Raw genomic sequence first — 25918 nt, 5'->3', positions numbered from 1 at the left:
ATGAATAGTTGGACTTGGTTCATGACTCTTCTGAAGGATGACATTGAGGCTACAGATGAAAGAGGGCTGACTATTATTTCTGATCAACAGAAGGTAATATTGTTACATATTTTTTTTTACCTCTAATGCTGAATTTTGTGCTATATTCTCATGTTTAGGGTGTACTGTTTTAAGTTTTTGTTAAGGTTTTGAGCAAAGTAAAGAAGAAGAAGTGAATATTCAAGATTTTAGCTGCTCATAGGTCGACTTTGGCTATAAAACTGCACTAGTTGGGCCAGAGAAAAAATCTGGAAAAATTATTGTTGAAAGCCCTATGTGTCTAGTTTCACAAACTTCATACGGTTCGTGAATCGGAGTTTTCTAGATGAAGTTATGACCGTTTAAGTGAAGGAAGACCTATGGATCATTGTTAGATTGCTACAACCAATTTGATTAATTTATGGATCATTTAGGTGCAAAGATTTTTATCAACAAATAGAAGGTAATTAATAAGCAAATTGCAACTAGGTGGGCAATAATACAAATTTATATAAACATTTGGAACGTGATTTTTTTTAATAAAATACAAGAAACGGAAAGAAAGTTAAAAAATTGATTTAAAGGATAAAAAACTTAAAAATTGATTATTGTTTGTTTATGCAATTTATGTGGGTTTTAATTAGGATAAGTTTTCATTCTGAGTAAGTTTTATTTATTCTGGGTGGTTTTTATTGAAATAAAAAAAAAAAAGTGGTTAATTTGAGATCTTTTATATTGTAAGTGTCTATATTTAACGCGTAAAAAAAATATGAAAGTTTGGTACCTTTAATAAGAAAAACTTAAAGTTTGATACCTTCAATAAAAATAATTGATAGTTTGGTGCCTTCAACAGGAAAAAAAATAATTTGATACCTTCAATAGGAAAAAAGTGATAGTTCGATACCTTCTGATGTAATTAAGCTTTTATATTTTATCTATGATTCAAATTTAATATATGAGAAAATTCATTGCAAAAACGTTCTAAAATTTATCGTTAAAAATCTCTATTAACACCACTTTTTTTTTTGTATCTTATTAAGAGTGTGCATTCTCTCAAATTTTAGAGATGCTTTACAATTTGTTTCACTGAAGTGTAGGTGCCCACTACACCAACAACTGACCCAATGACTAATATTCCCACAATTACTATCAATTGCATTCCAAAACGTTGAGCACCCTTATTAATCCTAAGGTAGCACAGACATGGCAGCAATATTGAGACAGTGACACTGAGGAAAGCCCCAATGAATGCCATTACGTAGCCAAAAAATGGAACAGTTAATGCTACAATCACTGTGCTTATAACCAATACCGTTCTGATTAGGATACTGAGGGCTCTGCTACCACGCAGAAGAGAAGTGTCCTCAAGAGCTGTAGCAATTGGAGTTATTATAATTGCATACTTTGTGAGGGGATTAATTAGAGTAGTATAAATTGCCACTTTTGTACCAATCTTTCTTAGAGGAAGATTTAATGTCACTTGAGACTTCAAATGTTGTCCATACATAAGGTATCCCAGAACAGCCATTGATCCATAGTTGATGGTACTTGTAATAAAGCACACAAGTAAAACCTGCAAAGAGAAATTAAGATTTGGGGAATTGTTATCGTGAAAAAGAAGAAACGACAAAATGGTTGTTTACCTTGGAGAATTGGCTTCTATCTTTCATGGAGTTGTACAAAGTGGGGAAAACAGCATGGCCACAATAACAGAAAGTAAACAAGCTTATAGCAGTTGGCATCCCTCCCAAATCCAAAAGCATGCCTAATTCATTGAACCCAACGCCATCAACCGCGCCAACCCATAAAACACAAGCGGCTAGAATAGTTGAAGCCAGAACCCCACCAACAGAAACATACGCCAGCATGCCCAAACTCCTTAACCATGTTGTTGGCAATATTACGAGGGCAGTGAGAAGAACAAATCCTTGTCTTCCTCCAATTTTGAGGCCAGCAATTTTGAATTCCATGTTGGGAAATAACTTGTCTAAATTGTCACCTTCTAGTATCAGAAATTCTACAGCAACTAAATACAGCTCAAGATACATGAATACGGATACTATAGCTCTTCCTTTATAGCCAAATGCCAGATTGCCTATATCAGAGTAGGTTTTGATGAGTGGATGCGCATCCATACATCGTCGCAGAAGTAACCCTGTATACCAACACAGAATTGCTACTAGAAGAAGAATTATTAAGCTCAGCCACCCTCCTTGAGAAAGTGCATATGGAATTGATAGAATGCCAACACCTGATTGAGAAACATGGTAATGAGTTCATCGATATTAGTTATCTTATCTCTAGTTAGAAGCTCTTATAGTCAAGCATCATCATGGCAGACTAATCATATAATTGGTTAAATCATATTAGCAGATTACATAGTTTGGTGGTAAAACATGGGTGTTTTTTCATGTCCTGCATGCAACAAAATGACAATTGTTTTATCAAGAGAATAACTAACACTTGTTAAAATGAGACGAAAGATCATATAATTCATATCACAATGCTATTCAATTCCATAACAAATGGTATTGGAATAGACTCACGCTCAAGTCCAAGGCTATTGTATGGAAAGGGAGATTTTCGGCCCTTCTGAACTGCAGATTTATTATGCAATTAGAAAGAGGGAGAAAGAGAAACCTGCTAATGCATTGAGTCCATTGAAACAAGTCCTAACGAAGGTGGTGCCTTTGCCCGGTTGCCGTGGTTGTGAGAGCTGGTTTTGGCTTTCCATTTTTTTTATTTTTCTCTTCTTTGGTGCTTTCTTTCTATCTTTTATTGCCAACTACCCAAAATATTGCTACTTATAAGGATATTCTAGGATGTGGGTGATAAAGTATCCTTATTAATTGTTTTTGAAAATAAATTAAAATACTTGGTTAATGAAAGGAGATTGTGAAGATGAGTAGATTTCCATTCAAGTCAACCAAAAAAAAAAAAAAAAACCTTAGGTAAGTGTCTTCACCAATTTCTGAAAATTACAATTCAGTTACCAAATGGGAACCGACTCACATGCCAGTATGCCACAATAAATTATCGGTGCTGTAGTTCCTGTCACCATGTCCATTCACATGTTTTTTATGCATACCCACCTTCCAAAACATGCAATGATTCCTGTTATAGGGCAACTTTTTTTGCTTCAGTAAAGAACCTGTACAAGTTAGAATTTTTAGCTAAGTAGTTAATTTTGTTGACCAATATCATAAATGGATATAGAAAGTATCAAATTGGGACTGTTTCCTCTGTTATATTTACATCTATATTGGGATAAAAATTAAGTCATAAATATATTTTGTGGCATCTCATGAATCTATGAAAACAGGTTCATTTTGGGAAGCGCAGTCATAACAGTGAACTTAAGAAACTAAAATAATTAGAGTAGACGACATATTCCCACCCAAGATTTGACGAAATCACAAGTTGGTACCCTAAGTTCTATTTATTCCAGATTCCTACCCTTAAAGTAACGGAAAATGGTTAGATATAATGGCTTAGGAGTAAATTGGTCATTTCGTAGAGGAGGCGCACATTAACAGATCGCCGCCTCTAACAAGGCTCTGATGCACATTAGCCAACATCACCGTCGACGTTTTTTGCCCTTTTTTTGGCGATTCTTCCACCCAAAATCACCTTTGTCACCATCATTCGAACCCTTATCCTCTTCTCTACAAAACCTTACTCTTCACAACCCCTCATCACTCGTCGATCTCCAGCCATGACAGCCACCACATGCGACTGGTTTTCATCGGTCTCCACCGGCGAATGGCCACTAAACGGTTGCTGGGGACATAGGGGTTTTGTAGATTTGGAGACGTTGGTTACAGTGGTAATGTCCAATAGGATTTTCGTCGCCAGAATCGACCGAAATCCAATGAAGAACGATGAAAACCTAAGCCTGACGGCATCGACGATTGGAGGGCCCAATGAGTTGGGAACCAGAGGGGTTTTGGACACCGAACGATGGGGAAGGTGATGGAGGTGACCAAGGAGTTCGCCGCCATCGGAAACAGCCTAGATCTAGTGAAAACCGAGACGGTGCATAGTCACTAAGGGTGTAATTGAAATAATTTCAAAATAAGATGGCTAATTTTATAATTTTAGTAATTTAGGGGTTAAAACATAATTTATTAATTTAGGGTTAAGAGCATTATGATAATTATACCCTCGCTACCCTGAAAACTATTAACAGTGTTATTTTAATGGTGGAAATATGAAATAAATGGAACTATCAAACCTTGGGTGCCAATATGTCGTTTGCTCAAATAATTAAACCACTAAAGCTTCAAGCACGAAGTGGATTTAGCCCTCCACTCCAACTTTTGGGGTCTTGTCTTTTATAAAAATCCATATATATTTAATAATTATTTGATTGCTTTTCTTCTTAAAGAAGGATTCGCGTATCATTTAGAATCCTCAAGAAACGGACTACCACAACAAAAGAAAAGAAAATAATTTTAGTACAGCGGTGAAACTGTGGAATATAATGGCAAAACAGTAGAAAATTTTATTGACTTGGAATCCCCCAACTGATGCCAATCCACAAAGACATAAAAAAATCTATAGCTTTTGTATTTACAGGATTTGTAAATGGTTTTGCAGAAAAGTTTATGCAGGATAATTAATCTTATTAACCAGCCAGATTGGCTCAAAGGGTACAAATAAATCACATTTGGTATTGATCATTAGTTGTCAAGGTCCAAGATAAGTTTTTCTTTTATTTTCTATAAGAGGGAAAAGAAACATCTGTCTAATTATTTTCACAACTTTTCAAAAGAAGAAGATTAGATTCTTGAAACTCTGAGGAATCAGTATCACTTACATCATACTTTTATTGGTTCAGTAAAATTCATTGGTTTATTCAAATACAATGAACACTCTAACTTGCGTATCTAGTCGATGGAGCTTTCATGTATGGGCTTCTACATTCTGCGAAATTACAGTCATACATGAATCCATCAATGCAAAAAGAAATGGAACTATCTTCTTTTTTCATTTGATTGATAGACAATTGCTAACTTTAAAAAGAGAGAAAAAATAATAATAACAAATCAAAAGATGGGGACTTCACAGGAATCCAAAACCTTTCATAGATGCCTAGATATCAGGAAGAAGGCATGAATAATAAAAAATAAAAAAAATGAGGCACGGACAAGTTTAGTGGAACCGTTAATTTAATATGCTTTTTCTTTTCCTACAATCTCAAGTCCTGATAAAAAGCTAGTAAGATAATAACAATATTTATATTGGCAAATGAAAAACTCATCATCCAAGCCTTTCCAATAGCACTGGCTATACATGGCTCTCATAATTCGATTATTAATTCTTTTTTTATTATTATTAAAATGGGTTGCAATATTTCGAGCTCTGCCTTCTGCTAAAATTTACTATCATTTTTGAGTGGTGAGTCTGATAGACGACTTAATAACTTAGGAAACTTTATATCCATGTTTGTTTATAAAGCTAAATTAGATGTCAGATGGATAAGGAATGGAACCAAAGATAATAATGCACAAGACTTTAGACGTCCATGGTGTGCAGAGCCTACAGCACTAATTTATAAAGTGGACTAATCTTCCAACATGGCAGACAAAGGTGTTTGCATCAGCAGCCAATTAATAAATAGAAACCCGATTTTATGAGAAAAGCTGTACAAGTTGACTTGGTGTCCAGAAAGCATAAACTGATTGATGTTTTGATTGACATCAGTTGAGTAACAAAAGAAAAACTTGTTTTACTTTTGTCCCTCCAACAAATGAGATTTTAAGATAAGAATTTTCAACGAAGAAAGATATGTGAAATTGTTGGGTGAAGAAGTAGTCAGGCAACACGCAACATAGTGAAAAGGAAGATTATTTTTCCACAATCATCAATGGCTCATGCGGGCATGCAAAGTCTTCTCATTATTGAAAAATATTCCAGAAAACCTGTTATCTCATAAGTGTTTGAGGCTGCCTCGAAGTAGTTGGCCTCTCATCAAAGAATTTCTCAATGTAGAGCTGGTCAATTATTGTTTCAGAAAGTTTTCTATGAAGCATACAGGAAAGGAAACCGTGCAACACAAATTAAGAAGTTTAATTTATGTCTTGATCGTAGATAAGACTCAACAAGTTACCCAATTCAATGAAAATTGCATGCATCTTTTACCATAATGCCCATTCCACTGAATTTTAGAAATAAAAAAGTAATCACCAGAATTTATGATATTCGTTGTGTCACATGCATCCCTTGGTGGATCCAAAGTTGATGAAAATTCACTTCTTTTCTGCTCTACCATTTTGAATAATCTTACAGGATTATGATTGCACAATATCAATACTTTATCAAAGATCGATGCAAAAAATTTTATTTTTTCACCTGAGGGACTCACATGGGGTTCTGCTGACACCACTCAAAATAAAAAATCATTAATTCACCTATGTTTTTTTTATTTTGTATAATGTTTTTAGATTTGATCCAACTCATTTACTTTTTTCACATACATATTCAGTTATTATATTATTATAATTTGAACTTGCCCCCACTCATTAATTCCTGAGTCCCAAAACAAGTTGCTCAAAAAAAAAAAAAAAAAAAAAAAAAAAAAAAAAAAAAGGAAGAAGATTTCATTCATCAAAAAAATTAACAAACAACTAAGTACGGTCTTAATTATAACCCATGAATGAGATATTATGTTTTTTCCTTCTTAATAATTTACCACCTCCAAAAAACGAAGATTATGAATTTGAAACATTCATAATTCTCCATAAAATGATTCTAATTAGAAAGGAAAAAAAAAAAAAAAAAAAAAAATTCCAATTTAGCTATTTATAAGAGTTGATGAAAGTTATGGATTAGCAATTTACAATGTTTAAAACTGTTATTTTATCCAGTGGACTGGGTCAGCCCAAACCCGGCCTTTTTAGAAATATATGTCCCATACATCAGCCCAAACACTATAGAATCATAAATATTTTTTCTATTGCTTTTTTTTTTTTAAACCCTAAATAAAAAGATATATATATAAAGCTGAATACTCATGCAGGTTGATCATCATGTGTCACATTTTGGAAGCTCTAAAATTGCTCCATTTTAACACATTGAATTGACAAGCCAATCATATTGCTCAATCTTGACACGTTGGGTTGGTATTTATTACTTCATCTATAATTATTAATTAATTAAAAAAATGGGATCTGTCATAATAATAATATAAGTGTATTGCATTGGCATTCCAAAGATGTGCATTAATAACAAGTATATAGGTGTACTGGATTGGTATTACTAATTGTGGTTTATTGACATTTGTCTAGAATTGCTATCTATAATTATATAGGTGTATTGTATTGACATTGGAAAACTTTGTTCGTATTGAATTTGTATTTAATTGTGTTGGTATTCAGAAGGTCTAAATAAGAGGTTATAAAAGGGGTGCATGTTCAGTTGTGTATCATCGCAATTTGTTAGTTGGTATCAATAATACGTCTGATCTTTTGTTAATTGTTTATAGGTCATTTTAATTTGTGAAAATAATATGTCTGTTCTTCATTTTTTTTTATCGATGATTTTTTATTTATTTATGTTTTTGTTATTATTTACAGGTCAAAGATTCATGAATTGGCATGGAATAAAGGCAGGATGTTCGATTGACACTATCAGATGAGTTGTTATTTTGATTGGTTTTTCTGAACCGTAAGTATATCTTCTAACTATTTTAATGTGAAACTGTATGTATATCTCCTAACTTATTTAACAGTTATTGTTAGATTGAATGATTGTTTTTGTTTGGTCAATTTATTTGAATGATTAATTGTGTTGTTTGTTTCGAACGGTAAGTGTGTTCCTTAATAATTTTAATATAAAGATTAATTACTTTTGTTGTTTCCGTTTTTAGGTACCAGTTTTTATACGAATGGATAATTGTTCCTTAATAATGTTAACATGAAGATCGATTACATTTTGTTATGTTTGTTTTCAATGAAATGAGGATTTGTGTTTATTATTTCTTTGGTAGAGTCATTGATTTGGTGCGTCTCTTCTGCCGATCGATCGGCATAAAATGTGTATTCATTGATTCTGTTGATTTCGTTTTCAGGTTACAGGGAAAAAAGTTGATGTGTTCATGCAATCGCCAGCGTGTTCCGTACCAAGTTGTGTTTATTAAGTCCTCGATAAGGTCATTGATTTGGTATATCTTCTAACTATTTTAATGTGAAACTGTATGTATATCTCCTAACTATTTTAACAGTTATTGTTAGATTGAATGATTGTTTTTGTTTGGTCAATTTATTTGAATGATTAATTGTGTTGTTCGTTCCGAACGGTAAGTGTGTTCCTTAATAATTTTAATATAAAGATTAATTAACTTTTGTTGTTTCCGTTTTTAGGTACCAGTTTTTATATGAATGGATAATTGTTCCTTAATAATGTCAACATGAAGATCGATTACATTTTGTTATGTTTGTTTTCAATGAAATGAGGATTTGTGTTTATTATTTCTTTGGTAGAGTCATTGATTTGGTGCGTCTCTTCTGCCAATCGATCAGCATAAAATGTGCATTCATTGATTCTGTTGATTTCGTTTTCAGGTTACAGGGAAAAAAGTTGATGTGTTCATGCAATGGCCAGCGTGTTCCATACCAAGTTGTGTTTATTAAGTCCTAGGTAAGGTCATTGATTTGGCATGTTTGTGGTTGCAATCGATCAGCGTGAATTATATGTTCATTGATGTTTGCTGATTTTATTTTCAGCTTACAATTTCAGCCAAACAGTGAGTATTTGTTGTCAGTATGTTCATATGAGGGGCAATTAGTTTTTCCCTGTATTGTTGACATTGAGTAATATTAAACGTTCATGGTTTGTATTTTGTCTAAAGATTAAGAATTGTTTTTTCGGCCACGCTATCTATTTGTTCCAGCCGATATGTAAGTACTTGTTTTGGGACTGAGCTACATTAAACATTTATGGATTGTTTTATGTTAACAAGGCTCGTGTGAGTATTGTTTTTGCTAACTCTGTTTTCAGGTGACACTATCGGCCCTCAACTATCATCTAATTGTGCTGCTTGATGCATTGTTGTCACAGGGTAGCAAAATCCGATAGTAGTTGAGGTTCGCTTTTGTGATTTATGAATGGAATGTTATTGTATCGGATTTGGTCATTGTTGATGTAAACGATTCGTGCTATAAGAGTGTCATGGTTAGTGTCCTGGCATGATGGTGATGGTGATGGTGATTTAGAGATTTGGTCATTCTGGGTTCGGTGTTGCTGGATTATGATAGTTGTTATTGTGCAAGTTATCTTCCTTGCATGAACATTTACGGTTTGACATTTGATGACGTAAAGATTTGTTGGTTGTGGTCAATATATGGTGATTTTGATATATTCAACTGTATGTGTCCCAATCATCTATGTATTTATTAACACTCAGGCAATATATCAAAGGTGTGCTTTCTGGATCATGATATCTTATGCCAATGAATTATAACAAACAAATTGCCAAGCAAATCATACCGCCCAATTATGGATGATGATTTTTTACTTCTTTTGTCAGTATGTGTGCATTGCATTGACATCCCAAAGGTCTAACAATTTTGACATCCTTATAATCTTTTCTAAGTTGTAGGTTTAACAAAATATTTACTATCATTTCCCTTGGACTTGCGCCAATGAAATATTCCTAAATCTCACTGCCTAATACTTCATTTGATTATAAAAAATAACTTAGGGTGACCAATATAGGAACAGATGGAATTGTATCAAGGTATCCAAATTCCGATCAAATTCATGGTTTAGCAGTGTTCCTAGAAAAGTCACAACAAATTATAAACGCAACCAATCATATCCTGATAATGGTTCAACAATGGCATGTAGACCTCAATGATACCTTATGGATAAATTGTGGATCGGTATCTGCTCTATTACCATTCTATAACTAAATTGATGGTTTGACAGTGAAGTTATCAACCGTAGCATACTTTGAACAATCATAATTATGAACAATGGTTAGGCAACGGATTCCATATTATTTGTTAGACAATTTTTTAAAGATGCTGAACTACAATATCAATAAAAATTAAGTGGCTTAACGTCTCTCTAAGTTGGTATCAGGCAAGTTGCCTAATACTTGGTCTAACTATAAAAAATGACCTGGGACTGACTAATATAGGATCAGATGGAATTGTTTATCTTTTTGATATATCAAGCTATCCAAATTTCGGCCATCCTTAAATCATGGATAAGTATTCAAATTCATGGTTTAGCAGTGTTCCTAGAAAAGTTATAACCAATTATAAATGTAATTAATTACATCCTGGTTATGGTTCAGCAATGGCATGTAGACATCGATGATACCTTGATCTGTCGAAATTCCAAGCATTCTTACATCATGATATCACAATCGGTATTTGCCCTATTACCATTCTATAGCCAAATTGATGGTTTGACAGTGAAGTTATCGACCACAGTAGGCTTTGAACAACCATAATTATGGACAATGGTTAGGCAACGGATTCTATACAATTTGTTAGACAGTTTTTTAAAGATGCCGAACTATAATATTAATAAAAAATGAAGTGGCCTAATTTCTCTTTGAGTTTGCATCAGCAAACATGAATTGCATATGAAAATAGGCATTCCAATTATGTTGCTGCATAATTTGAATCAATCTGATGGTCTTTGCAATGGAACCAGATTGATTATAATCCATTTAGGAAAGTGATCCATACAAGCAGTGATTATTATTGGGTCAAATATTGGAGATATTGTTACAATTCCCAGAATAATAATATTGAATACAGATATGAAGTGGCCTTTCAAGTTGAAGAGAAGACAGTTACCTGTGACAGTTAGCTTTTGTATGACAATAAACAAAAGCCAGGGTCAATCACTCAAAACAGTAGGATTGTATATGAAACATTAGGTCTTTACACATGGTCAATTATACGTCGCACTATCAAAAGTAACTTCCAGACTAGGTATCAAGATTCTGCTAGCCCTGCAACAAGATGAACCGGCAGAGACATTGACAAATATTGTTTTAATTTTAAAGAAGTGTTTAACTAAAAGGATTGATATGTTGTAGATAATATAAATAATTGTTTATAACAGTAAGGATTGATACATTATATATAATATATGACATTGTTTATGAGAGATTAATGTGAAAAATTAAAGATATTTATATGAATATGAAAAGGTCACATTAAACGTTTAAATATATACAAAAACATAAATTCCTTGATACAAAGATATTTATACATTTTATATTATTATTGTCAGATACAATGAATGCTACATTATATGTATTATGTGTTATAAATACATATTTTTTACATATGCAACTCAACCACAAACTCTTGCGTGACAGACATCGTCAAGATATTTAACATCAATATTACAATTAAACAGTTTAAATATTTACAGAAGTAACATTACATAGGTTGGAGACTTTTTTTCACATACACAAAAATTAGCATCAACTGAATACATCCACGTCCGTAATAATAACATAACTATAAACACTTGCATGGCAAATATTGGCAAGAATTGTCAAAATATTTAACAGACGGTTTAAATATTTACAGAAGTGGCATTAAGTGGACCAGAGAAAGGTACAATAGCATTGCAATCAATATAATCTCTATTAGGCGGCAATCTTCTCATTTTTCAACACAGTTGTCTCTAAAAAACTACAATCTTCAATTGGGAATCTGTGCTTAAATTCTTTGACACAAGCTTTTCTGGTGGCCAAAAACATTTTTGACACCGAATCATAAGCCTCTTCTTTATCTTTCTCAGCTTGTGCAATTAAAGATTTGATGTTATCATTTTCTTCAGACAATTCATTACTTTTCTTTTTAAAGACTTCTTTTTGTTGCCGCTTATTTGCAAAAGACTGTTCAACATTTCTAAATGATTCTTGACAGTGTTTCAATTCGGTTTTGACCTTTTCAAATGCATCCTTTGATATTTTCAACTATTCTTCCAATTTGCGAACCTCAAAAATCACATCTTTATTTTGTTTTTTCAAATCTGAGATCACATCTTCTAAAACAAGCCAACGTTCTCTGATTTCTAAGAAACCTTCATAAGCCTATTTCAAAAACAATGAAACCAAGTTAATGTCGTCATGCCAATAAAGTATATATTCACATGATACAGTGAAAAAACCTTACCTCTTTCCCCAGGCCGAATGTTTTGTTGTCTAGCTCTTCTTTAGAAAAAAATTTCCATTTTCGTTTAGAATTCGTATTTGAACCCTCTTGCTAACAGGTTTTTTGCCTTTTCACCAATTTACGTAATGGAATTTCTTCTAACTGATTATCTTCTTCTTCAATCAATTTAACGTGGCAGGAACCAGAATCAAGTTCCACAAAATCAGAGATTGATGTAGGTAAAATAGGAGTCCATAAAGGCTTTAACAATTCTGACTTGGAATCACTACTTGATCCTCCTTTATATAATACTTCAGAATCAAGTCTTTGAATAAATTTCATCAAGTTTTTGGAAGCCATTACTACAATGAAAAAAAATATATCATCAAATAAAAAAAATAAAAATAGAGAAAATAGACAATCAGTCAACTTAATAGAAATTGTAAGACTTTGTTATTACTTGGGAGACATTTACTCTTCATGATACGTGATAGAGACATAATATTGCAATTGGTGATTCTGATTCGAAAATAGAATAACATGCAAACACTATATCAAACTGCTATTGATATACTCACCATAGATGACTCCAACTACTACAATTCTCATTAAAACAACAATATCTCATATGTACTACAAAGAACACCAAAACCTTGGCAAGTGTTCCGAAAAATAAATAGATAATTAGATGATAACAGTGATGGTAACTTCTAAAGCATTTATACCAATGGCATTTCATAACATCAATTCATAAAACAATGATAGTATTACAATATACACTAAATACAACAAGATAATAAACTCATAATGAGAAAAACACCAATTTCAGCTGTAGATTTACCAAGAAAATAATGTGCAGCACGACTACTAGAACAACAAATAAACAACCTGAGCAAAACAAACAAAATCGTAATAAGAAAGACACCAATTTCAGGAGCAAATTTACTGAGAAAATAATCTGCAACACGACTACTAGAGAAACGAATAAACAACTTGAGCACAACAAATTATCAATGCAACCATCTAACAACAACTTCTTATAACAATAATAACAAATCTCAAAACTCTGTAAGAATAACATGCACTTTAAATAAAGTTAAAATCAATGACAAATTAATTAGACCAATGTAAAATAAATAAAAAACAACATTGTCACTGTAACTAAAGAAAATTTACTTTACTTATCTCAGCTTCAGTCAACGAGAAAAGACGGATGTGGAAAACGCAACAAACAGACTGGGAAAAATGCCCTTAATGCTGAAACTGACATAGAAAACCCTAAATCCCCAAATTTACTTCAAGTAAAATATTGAACATTAAATCTACATATTTACTTTAAATATCAACAACATTTTAAACGACAACGTTTTTCATCACTTACGAATTTTACAAAGCCAAAAAGACAGCACACTGTAAAACTTTAATATTACCATTTCAGCCGAACAATGTCACTATAACTTAACATAAAAGTATAAAAGAGGGGAAAATCAAAGATTCCTTCAAAATCTCACTATCAAATACTAAACCTAACAATAGAAATGAATTTGAGACTAACAATTACAAAATCAATAGAATTTCAAATTCAATAGTATAAGCAATAATGATTCCATACATAAAATAACATGAATTGGAAACAATATTTCCAATTCAAGGTGGAAAAAATGTAAATATGTAAGTATGACATATTGAAAATAGAGAAATCCTTATAACTTAATTGTAACGATGTAAATGATAGATAAAACACTCAATTGCGTATTACTTTGAAACCACTTCATTTTGAAATAACATTAATTGACAACAAAATATCAACTTGAAGCAACATAAAGTGAAATTTTACCATATGTACATAATCATGCAGACAGATAATACTTTTTCCATGAGAGAAGATCATCATGCAAGTATTATAATGTTGACGACCTAAAATGAAAGCATTAGGAGGATGACAACTCAAAACACAACGGGCTGATTCTATATATGCTTATTCAACAACATATTATGTAGATATTACATACAAGCAAAACAAAATGTAAAAATTATAGTCTCTACAGTTCTAATCAAAGAGCAAGAGACCTCGCCTCATCCATTTTCCATAGGCCTTCCTCATACTTGTACCACCTCAGAAAGCCTTCATCACTTCAAGTACGCTGGCACATGATGCATGAGTGCTTAGTACATGTTAAGAACTCACGTAATCGAGCAGCCTTCTACAAGATAATTTTATCTAGCTTCTTAATAATTTTTTTGGGCATCGGTGGAGGAAGCAGTGGACCTTCTATAAGAAGGCAATGTGATATGTTGAGGACTTCCAGATTTGGTAGGTCATCCAATATAAGCATTAGGGCATCCTTAACTATCACTGAGCATCTCAAGCTCAAAATCTTCAAATTTGGAAGAAATTTGGGTATCGTAGAAGCAAAGAGAACGTCAAAAGGACCCATGACATTGAGTTCACTGATGTTCTTACAATTTAGCGCTATTTCCTCTATAAGATAAGGCAGATTTGCTATACTAGGCATTGTCAGGGATTCAAGACATCTCCATGTACGAATGGCCTTGCAAATTACATCCTTCTTTATTCTATTCCAAGCTGGCATAACGAGACACCTCAGCTGGGGGCACCTGCAGACAATAATATATGGTGGGTTACTTCCCAATTCGCTATACCAAAAAGAAAATTAAAGATGATGATCACTAGTACCAAAGGTAATGCCAAAGACTCAGTCAATAAACAACGAGAATAAAAAAAATTACCTTTTAGCAAGGTTTTAAACAGAAACATAAAAAAATTACCTTTCAACAATATAAGTAAATTATTTGTCCCCTACATACAAATTGAAGTGAAAACTCAAGGTTCTTATGTATCCCCGGCTGAGACTCAACGAACTCTTCAACAAACAAGTCAATGTCTTATCAAATCTATGGCTCTAATAGGATTTTGACGAAATTTGATCGCAACATTGACAAATCAAGAGTTTTCTAAAGCAGAGGATCACAGCAAGCTGAAACCCATGAATTACAAACATGAGCAATCCCTGAAGTCAACTGGAAGACATCAGAAGACAGGAAGATTTTCACCAATATGTCAATGTCCAAGTCCTCCCATCTTCTTACAGCAGAGGCACCCTCTTCCAGTTGCCCAATTATCTTATAGAAGTTTCAGAGCATCAGCACACTTGCATTAGATATCCACATAATCCATGTACAATGCATAAAATATCATTCAATACATTAATTTATATGAATTTAAAAAGATTCATACTAATCGAATGTATCAAATACTTAATATACATACGTAGAGATATACATGAATGCTAACCGTTTACATTTAAGATAAATTAATACTTAACATTAAATGATTAAGACTAAAAAAGTTTATATTCATTGAATAGAATAATCAATTTTTCTTGGTAGAAACAACAATGAAACAGTGATATCTGATATATATAACAAAATCAAATAATCAATGTTCAACAAAATAAAAATATCATCATTAATTTACAAAAATAATAAAAACGAGATTCAAATAACAACACTAACTCTCATTAATAATTAACACAATATTATCTACCAAATCCAAACACACACAAAACTGTTCGCTATCCAGTATCCACACAAAAATTATATAAACCACTAAGACAGTAATAACACTATAATTTCCATATACTTACACCAAAAAAAAAGGCCACCAAAACATCATGATTCCTTACAAAAGAATGAAAACACAACCCACAAATCTATTATAATTACCATCACAAATTGTGCAACGAATCATTGCAAAAGCAACTCAGAATAACAACACCACTCTTCAAGCAATACGGTTGACATAAGTTTTACTAATATAATCATATTTCGTTAATCTGTTGATTTCATTATTTTTTTAATCATACAGAAAACCATATTTTGACTCCCAACAATTGAAACGGATTATGCCGAATCACTTGTGTCTTTAGTTCTCAACAATTTTCTAATACATAAAAACCAAAATGCATGTTAGAATCGATATTTGACTGAATCATTTTCACACTTTTTTATTGTTAATTTCTTGGTCATACAGGTAATGATATTATGATTAACAACTGTTGAAACCATTATTTACACTTTTTTTTTCTTTTTTTTGGTTGTTGTGGATCTTGTGTTTGGAAAACACTTTTTTTTATTATTATTATTGTGGATCTTATGTTTGAAAACCATTATTTACCTTACAATTTATAGGTGCAAATCTCTAAACGAACAAACAAACGTGAAGGAAGTCTTACATAGAAGAAATATCTTCAAACAAGGACACAAACTACTAGCAATAACAACGGCAGGGCTTTCGATTCTGAAGATCCTTGTAGAAGCAGAAAATAAGCATGCTTCACTACTGCTTGGAACACATTTGTTCTTCGTGGAACATGATAGAAATAGAAGATCCTTACATGATTTATTACACATGTAAAAATTTAAATGTTTTTTAATTTATTCTGAAAATTGAAGTTAAAACTCATTGGATTGTCTACAAATGTTTGACAAACATCAATCTAAATATATTATAATATAAATTAAAAAAATCTATGAATAAATATTCCTATCGCACATTGAAAAAAACTATCATTATATTACCAACCAAATTAAATCCTATGCCGAACGATAACATTCATTTGGAGCACAATTGACGAACCATTATTCACTATCCAACCTATATATTATAATATCATCATAACGTTTTTTACTGGAATACTTAACAAAATATTTATTACGTTTGCTACCGTTTTGTATCCTCTTATTCAAAAACTTATTAACGTTTTTTCAATCAACGTGTTTACTTATTACTAGACATTTATTCGTTTTCCCAAAGCACCTTTTGTATTCTCAAAAAACAAATAAATAATTTTAAATTTTAAATAAATAATTTACATAATATTAAAGTGATACCAAGATAAATTCAGAGAAGTCATTGACCAAATGTTAAGATGAATCATTTTTTTTATCAACCAAATTAAATGCCATGCCGAACGATAACATTCATTTGGAGCACGGTTGCCGGACCATTTTTCACTATCCAGCCAATATATTATAATATCATCATGACGTTTTTAACTTGAATACTTAACAAAATATTTATTACATTTGCTACCGTTTCGTATCCTCTTATCCAAAAAGTTATTAACGTTTTTTCAATCAACGTGTTTACTTGTTATTAGACATTTATTTGTTTTCCCAAAGCACATTTTGTATTCTCAAAAAACAAATGAATAATTTTAAATTTTAAATAAATAATTTACATAATATTAGAGTGATACCAACACAAATTCAGAGAAGTCATTGACCAAATGTTAAGATAAAATTAATAATTATACCTCTATAATTATTAATATCAATTGTAGACAGATGTTATTAAATCACTCATGCAAGTTGAGAAGACTACATGAATATTATATGGTCTAATCATACAATTGATATTATTTTTGCAGATATGTCTTTGATATTCGATGTCATATTTTCATGCATATACATTTTTACCGCCTTTTCCAATTTATTCTTATTATCCTTTCTATTAAACTCGTGCCAATTAGATTTTATTTTTCTTAAACAACCATGTTTATTTATTATAACATCTTTATTCGTATTCCATCAGTTTCTTTTGTATTCCTAATTAAACAAAATAAATCAAAATATGTTTTGATGTGAATCAACAAAATTTTAATTAACAAACTAAGATACTAAATAAAACATAAACAATTAAACAAGACTAATGTCGAACAGTATAAATATTTTATATTAATTAATATATTATCACATCATCACAACATCTCTAACTTGAATATTTAACAAAAATATTTATTACCGTTTCCTTTAAAACTGTGTCAATAAGATATCATTATTATTAGATCACCATGTTTATTTATTGTTGATCGGTGCATTATACTATTATGTGTTATTTTTAATGTGACATTACTATCAAAAATCAGGATATTAGAATTTGGTTTTTATTATGGGTTAATGTACTTACTTTTTGATTGATGTGATTACTGCTTTTGTTAAAGTGTTGATCAAATAAATGATAATGTTTATGTAGATATTTATATGATATTAGTGGAATTCATAAAAGCAGACATTTATTTTGATGAAAAACGGTCCGTTTCCCACTGGTTTAAAAAAATTCGTACTAATCATCTCAAATGCTTAATATACCTATATAGAAATTTAGATGAATGCAGACCGTTTACATTTAAATTGAAGTAATACTTAACATTAAATGATTAATACAACCATCATTAATTTACAAAACTATTAAAAACCAGATTCAGATAACAACACTGACTCTTATTAATAATTAACAGAACATTATCTAAGCAGTTGAAATACAAAAAAAAAAAAAAAAAATTGCTCGCTACCCACACGCGAACTATATAAACCACAGATCCCATAACGAAAACATAATTTCCATATACTTGCACCCAAAAAACAGCTCCAAAACATCATGATTCCTTACAAAAGAACGAAAAAAAAAGAAAACAAAAAAAACAATCCACAAGTCTGTTACAATTACTATCAGAACTTCTACAACGAATCATTGTAAAAGCAACCGACAAAGATGACACCGCTTTACAAGCAATACAGTTAACATAAGTTTTACTAAAACCATCGTATTTCATTAATCTATTGATTTCATTATTTTCTTAGTCATACAGAAAATGATATTATACAAAATGGATAAACATACAACTAATAACAATAGGATAGTGGTTTATTCCGCAAAAGTCTTATAACAATAATGGTTAACCATATAAATGACTGTGCCGAACCATGTGCATCTTTAGTTGTTAATAGTTTTCTAATACACAAAAAACAAAATTTGTTTTAGGATCAATATTTAACTTAGTCATATTTGGCACACTTATTTATTCTTAATTGCTTAATCATAAGGTAATGGTATTGTGATTCCCAAATATGGATTTATTTTTTTTAATTATTATGAATCTTGTACTTCGAAACCATTATTTACCGTACAATTTACATGTACAAATCTCTGAACAAACAAGCAAACATAAAACAAATATTACAAAGAAGGGACATTTTGAAATAACAACACAAACTGCCAACAATAACAACAGCGGGACTTTCAATTCTGAAGACACTTGCAGAAGCAGAAAATAAACAAGCTTTGCTGCTGCTGGGAACTCATTTGTTCTTCATCGAACATGATACACATATGGGATTACAACTATTGATTTCAGTTTGCCAAAAATATAACATGCAATCAATATATCACATTGTCGTTGCTCTGCTTACTGTACATGACAACAAAGGTATATAAATTCTAATTAAATTAGTAAAACTACCTAATCATTTCTACAAACTGAAATATTGCAGGGAAGAATTCAAGTCCCTGACTCCAACTGCCACAATTCTCATTAAAAGATGAATATTTGGGACTTGCAACGAAGAGAATCAAAATCGTATACACTAGGACAAATCAACATCACCAGAAAATATCACATTTTATAGATGTAACGTGGATTACCAAATAGTCTTTATGAAATTTAATTTTTAGTAAGTTTCTTATGTAATTTCTTACACATGAAAGAATTTAAATGCTTCTTAGTTTAATTTGAAAATAGAAGTTAATACTCACTCAATTATCTTGATTGATCCAAATATTTAATAACTTATAAAGAAATATTGATCGCAAAATTACAATGATCAGTAAAACGTAAACAATATTTAATAAAAATATTAAACACCAATGATTATGAGAATTTCAAATAATTAAACATGTTCGACAAACAACAATCTAAATATTGTTCCTATAACATATCAAAATAAATTTCCATTCCATTATTCATTAGATTAAATTCCACACCGAACCACAACATATTTTGAAAACCCGCCTGCCAAACCATTGTTAACTATTTATTACGCTTTCCTTTAATGCGCTACAAACAGTTTTGCTACCGTTTCATATCTCATCACCCAATAAGTTGTCAACACTTTTTCAATCAACATGTCTATCTGTTAATAAATGTCTTATATTGTGTGATACAGTACCCCATAAATTGATTGGGTTGTCATGCTCTCAACTGCATCCTAAAAACTTTGAATCAGCTGTATAGATAGACATGCGTTTTGAAAATCAATATGAGGATTATGGATGTGAAGGAACAATCGGAATTTTATGGTATGACAAAAATTCTCGCATAAAAGATGAGTTCAAATTTATTTCGTCTGTTTGTTTCCTATTTCTATTTAGATAAAACAAGTCAAGATATATACTAATGTGAAGTAACAAAATTTTAATTACAAGACTAAAATATGGATAAAACATAAATAATATTTAATATTTTAATAGATATTTAATAATAATATTAGACAAAATTGTTTGTAAAAATGTTAAAAAATTAAACATATTCAACAAACATCAATCTAAATATATTATAATTTTAATTAAAAAAACTATAAATAACCATTTCTATTACAAATTTAAAAAAACTTTTGTAGCATTATTGATCAAACAAGATCGAAGCCGAACTATATGCATGTTTCATAACCATATTGCCAAACCACAATTAAAAAATTAATAAATATATTATGACATCATCATATCATCTCTGACTTGGATACTTAACAAAATATTTATTGCCCTTCCTTTAAAAATGTATCAATAAGATTTTATTATTAGTAAATCATAGTGTTTATTTATTATAATATCTCAACATCTTGTTGAACCATCATTAACTACCTAACTAATATGTTGCACACTTAACAAAATATTTATTACGGTTTTCTTTAATATTGTAAAGATAGTCTATTAACGTTTTGTATTACCTTATCCAAACAATTATTAACACTTTTTTGATCGACACGTTTATTTATTATCAGTTGCCTGTTCACATTCCACCTCTGCGTATCCTATTCTCATATAGATATTGCTCTGACATCACTCACTCATTTAACTTTTTTAGATACTATACACTTTAATTGTTCATTTCTTCTCCACAACTTAATTCGAAAATGGCTGACAAAAATCACAACCAAAAGAATCTGCAACGTGTATTAGCAACGACCTCAATAACAATAATTCTCTACCGAGGCAACCAGAAGGTATGAATGTTCCACATCTTTTGTATCCTAAATTACAAAATGTCAAACAAAACGATGATACATATTTGCAAGAATATAAAAACCATTAAAAAATTTTTTTTTGATATCGAGAGTTCATCTCATAATTATATTTACACATTCATGTTATCTTTTTCATATATTTATAAAATTTGATTGTCTATTGTTTCTGCAATTGGTTTAGACATTTTTCAAGGAATGCCAGAATTGAGGGAGATTTTCAGAAAAGTTGACACCAATCTAGATAATCTGCATACTGTTAGAGACAAATTCAAAGAAGTCATTGACCAGATGTTAGAAATCATGCAATCTGCCATGGATATTATCTATAACATAAAAAAAAGAAAGTATGCATATGCATTAGAGGAATTGAACAACTATAAGAGAAATAGAAAATAAACACCATCTACATCATCCAAACCCACTTCATAGTATAAAAAACCGATGTACTTATTTCTTTTATAGTAAAAGTATTATTCTCTATATTCAACTTTATCTTGATTTTGATGTTACTCATTAATTGATTGAAAATTGTTCCTTTAATTGACACATTGCATTTACTGTTTAATGAATCTACTAAAAATTCTCCATCTTGACACGTTGGTTTTGATTTAATTCTTCCATCTTCACACATTCGATGAGTATTAATAATAATTATATAAGTACATTACATAAGCATTCCAAAAATCTAACCATTTTAAATAAAAACGTATAAAGATGGAAGTTAGTCTCTTTATATTCTGTTTTGTAGTTCTACAATTATTAACACATAAATTAATTGAGTTATCATGTTCTCAATTGTAAAACAAACAAAGCCTTTGAATGAACTATGTAAACAAAAATTTGTTTTCAAACCTTGGCTGAAGAGATTCCTATACTGTGAGAAAAAAATTTACTAGTCAATGTCAAACCTGAAAATGAACTCAACATAAATTTTAAGTTTAAATGATTGATCTTGGTAATATTAATTGATACTAATAATTATAAAAGTACAATTATTAATTTTATCTTAACACAACTCTATGCATATATAGAATTTATATTTACTCTAAAACTTGTATAATTTAACAATTATCATCTCTTAATCTAATTACTTTATTCTGTTAAAATAAATTTGTTTACAACCTATTTCAAAAACATTAAATAAATATACATGCACAATGCACGGGCCCCATGTCTAGTTATTCTATATGTTACATTATATATGAACTACTGGAAAATAGAAGATTTGTTCCTGTAAATTAGGCTAATTGTTTCCTATAATTAGGCTAACTAGTTGACGTAAATTAGGCTAATTATTTCCTATAATTAGACTAATTAGTTTATGTAAATTAGGCTAATTATTTCCTATAGTTAGCTAATTAGTTTATGTAAATTAGGCTAATTGGTTTAAGTGATTAGCAAATTAGTTCCTGATTTTATGCCTTGTATTCTCTTATAAATAGGAAACATGTACAGCTTATTGAAAAGAGAAAAAAGTATTATACATAATTCCTCCTAAACGTACTCTTTTTTACTCTGCTTTTATGGTATCAGAACAAGGAATTTGATCTCTGACTCTTTCTGAAAGAAAAAAAAAAAACCCTTAAGTCTTATTCCACCTACGTCTCCTTTGTTCACCATGGCTAACACCTCTTCTGAAGTTAGTTCTTATGGAAACCAGTCAAAAACCATCACCACCCAAGCCTCCAATACCAAATTACACTCTGTCCAGATCACAACCATCTGCTTGAATGACGACAACTTTGTGCGTTGGTCCCAATCTATGCGCTTGTATATTCGGGGGTGACATATATTACTTGGGATACTAAAAACTCCATGGTTATGACGTGGCTTGTGATTCCCATGATTGAAGGCATCGACTCCAACTTTTTGTGTTATCCAATTGCGAAAGAACTCTGGGACAATGTTAACCAAACGTATTCTGATATAGGTAATCAGTCCCAGGTTTATGGCATGATTCTGAGACTTGGTGAAATCCAGCAAGGAGATGACTACGTCACCAAATGTGTTCAATGCACTGAAATGGCTGTGGCAAGATCTTGATCTTTTCAATGATTATAAATGGAAATCTACACAGGACTGCAACCACAATGAGAAAAAAGAGGAAGACTTTTGGATTTACAAATTTCTTGCTAGACTTAATGTTGAGTATGATGAAGTGGGGGGAAGAATAATAGGCAGAAAAACCACTACCTCCAATTGATGAGGTATTCTCTGAAGTTAGAAGGGAGGAGAGTCGCAGGAGGGTCATGCTTGGGAAACAGACTACTAGAGGTCTTATTGAGAACTATACCTTGAATATTGCTAATGCAAATGCTAGTCAACGAAGGATGGATGACAAACCTCGTGTGTGGTGTGATTACTGCAACAAGCCACACCATACTCATTAAAATTGTTGGAAGATCCATGGAAAACCAGCTAATTGGAAGAGAAGAAGGCATGGTGATAGATCCAACCGCAAGTTTCCTTCTACAAATGAAGCTGAAATGAGTCCCTTCAATAAAGAGCAAATGGATCAGCTCCTTAAATTGCTAAAGTCCATTTCCTCATCTGGTATTCCTAGTGTTTCCTTGGCTCAAACAAGTAGTGATCTTCGTGCTCTATCTTGTTGTTCAAATTCTTCTCCTTGGATCATTGATTCAGGAGCATCTGATCATATGACTAGTTTTTCTCATCTGTTTACAAATTATTTACCTTGCCTTGGTAATGAAAAAATAAAAATTGTAGATGGTAATTTTTCACCTATTGCAACGAAAGGCCTAATAAAGATTTCTGAGAATATAGATCTTAAATCTGTTCTCCATGTTCTTAGACTTGCCTATAATCTTTTGTCCATGAGTAAATCGTCCAAAGATTCTAACTGTCGTGTTATTTTCTCTGATTCTCAATGTGAATTTCAGGACCAGAGCTTGGGGATGATGATTGGCAATGATAAGATGATAGACAATCTTTACTACTTTGGTGACAACTCCTTCAGTAATAAAAAAGCTCAAGGTTTTAGTTGTATGAGTTCAATTTCTACTCGTGAACAAATAATACTTTGGCATCTTAGACTAGGACATCCTAGTTTTCCCTATCTTGGACGTTTATTTCCTGGTTTGTTTAAAAATTTGGATTGTTCATCTTTTCAATGTGAAAGTTGTCGTTTATCAAAAAGCCATCATGCTACTTATTCCTCAAAACCCTATCATGCTTCAAAACCATTTTATTTAATTCATAGTGACATATGAGGCCCTTTCAAAGGTCAATATTGTATCTGAAAAAAGTCCTGGTTTGTAACCTTTATAGATGATCACACCAGATTATGTTGGGTTTATTTGATGAATGAAAAATCTGAAGTGGAAAAATTGTTCAAAGAGTTTTACAAAATGGTCGAAAAGGAATTTCAAACAAAAAATAAGTATTTTTCACTCTGATAATGGAACATAGTACTTTAATGAGTATCTGGGGAATTTTTTGAAAGAAAAGGGGATTCAACATCAATTTACATGTCGTGACACCCCTCAACAAAATGGGATTGCGGAAAGGAAAAACAAACATTTACTTGAAGTGGCTTGTGACATAATGTTTTCCATGACTATTTCAAAATATTTATGGGGTGAGGCTATTTTAACGGCGTCCTACTTGATCAATAGGATGCCTACCCGAATTTTGAAATTTATCACACCCTTGCCTCAAAAAAATTTCGCTAAAACAAGAATACAATCTGATTTGCCAATAAAAGTTTTCAGTTGCACAATGTTTCTTCACATACCCAACAAATTCTGATCCAAACTTGATCCTAGAGCTGAAAAATGTGTTTTCATTGGTTATGCTCCAATAAAAAAAGGATACAAGTGTTTCAACCGTCAAACCAAGAAAATCCATGTTAGTATGGATGTTTCTTTTTTGGAAAACCAACCTTACTTTGACCAAAATTATCTTCAAGGGGAGAAAAAAGAAGACAATTTTGGGACATACATGTTTCGTTACCTAACCCAATTCTGAATAATCCTGTTCTTTCTAGTCAACCATTGCCAAGTATTAATGTATCACCAACAGGGGGAGAAATACTACAAAAGGATCAAGACATTCTGAATACTGAGCTTCAGGTTTATATTAGAAAGAGTAGGGTTGTTTTCGAGCCGAGTTTTAGGCTTAACGAGCTCGACTCGTGAAAAAGGAGGACGAAACGAGTCCAAGCCAAGCCGAGCCTCTGGTTTCCTGGCTCAGCTTGGCTCATTGAAGGGAGAGGGGTAATTTGAGCCTAGCTCATGAGTCGGCTTAACGAGCCAAGTTCGACCCGACTCACGACCAGCAAAAAAAAGGCAATTTTTTTTTTTTTTTTATTGAACTGCAATTGGAATGAAGTTTTATTAAGAAAAGAAAGCAGTTTCCAATTAATAAATTCTTAGCCAATACTCATATAAGGTAACACAAACAAGCCAGCACTTAATAGCTTTATTAATTTTACTGACAGCTTAAGAAATTAAAAAATAAAGCATTGAAGATGATATAAGAAACTTCCCGCTTTGCTTCCATCGAAATTTGGTTCAAACCACTAAATGTAGAAGAGTCAAGATGTCTAAGCAGATTTAGTCATGTAGCTGACTGTCCTCTTAGTTTGCCGCAGGTAATATTATCCCAAGTTTTATGACTTTGGTAATGAGTGTTGCTTTAAGCCT

The 25918-nt window shown here is 31.5% G+C and overlaps 1 protein-coding gene and 1 pseudogene across 3 annotated transcripts; both read right to left on the bottom strand.

The window, feature by feature from the left end:
* Positions 1-1035: 1035 nt before the first annotated feature.
* On the bottom strand, positions 1036-2780 carry LOC116132859 (amino acid transporter AVT1I-like). Of its 3 annotated transcripts, XM_031418534.1 has the most exons (4): positions 2659-2780; positions 1662-2269; positions 1468-1591; positions 1036-1389 (listed from the first exon to the last, which is right to left on the bottom strand). In XM_031418534.1, exons 1-4 carry the CDS (start codon positions 2750-2752, stop codon positions 1079-1081), a joined length of 1137 nt encoding a protein of 378 aa, XP_031274394.1. In that variant the 5' UTR covers positions 2753-2780; the 3' UTR covers positions 1036-1078. The 3 variants fall into 3 exon arrangements, with proteins under 3 accessions (XP_031274394.1, XP_031274393.1, XP_031274395.1); XM_031418533.1 differs by having other exon boundaries at positions 1036-1591; XM_031418535.1 differs by lacking the exon at positions 2659-2780 and adding an exon at positions 2565-2650 and having other exon boundaries at positions 1036-1591.
* Positions 2781-14203: 11423 nt separating this feature from the next.
* Positions 14204-15455, bottom strand: LOC116132784 (annotated as a pseudogene).
* Between the last annotated feature and the right edge of the window lie 10463 nt (positions 15456-25918).

Source organism: Pistacia vera, unplaced genomic scaffold (assembly GCF_008641045.1).
Source record: "Pistacia vera cultivar Batoury unplaced genomic scaffold, PisVer_v2 Contig260, whole genome shotgun sequence".
Taxonomy (NCBI): Eukaryota; Viridiplantae; Streptophyta; class Magnoliopsida; order Sapindales; family Anacardiaceae; genus Pistacia; species Pistacia vera.
The sequence above is the reverse complement of the archived record's forward strand: the minus strand, read 5'-3'. Positions and strand labels throughout refer to the sequence as shown.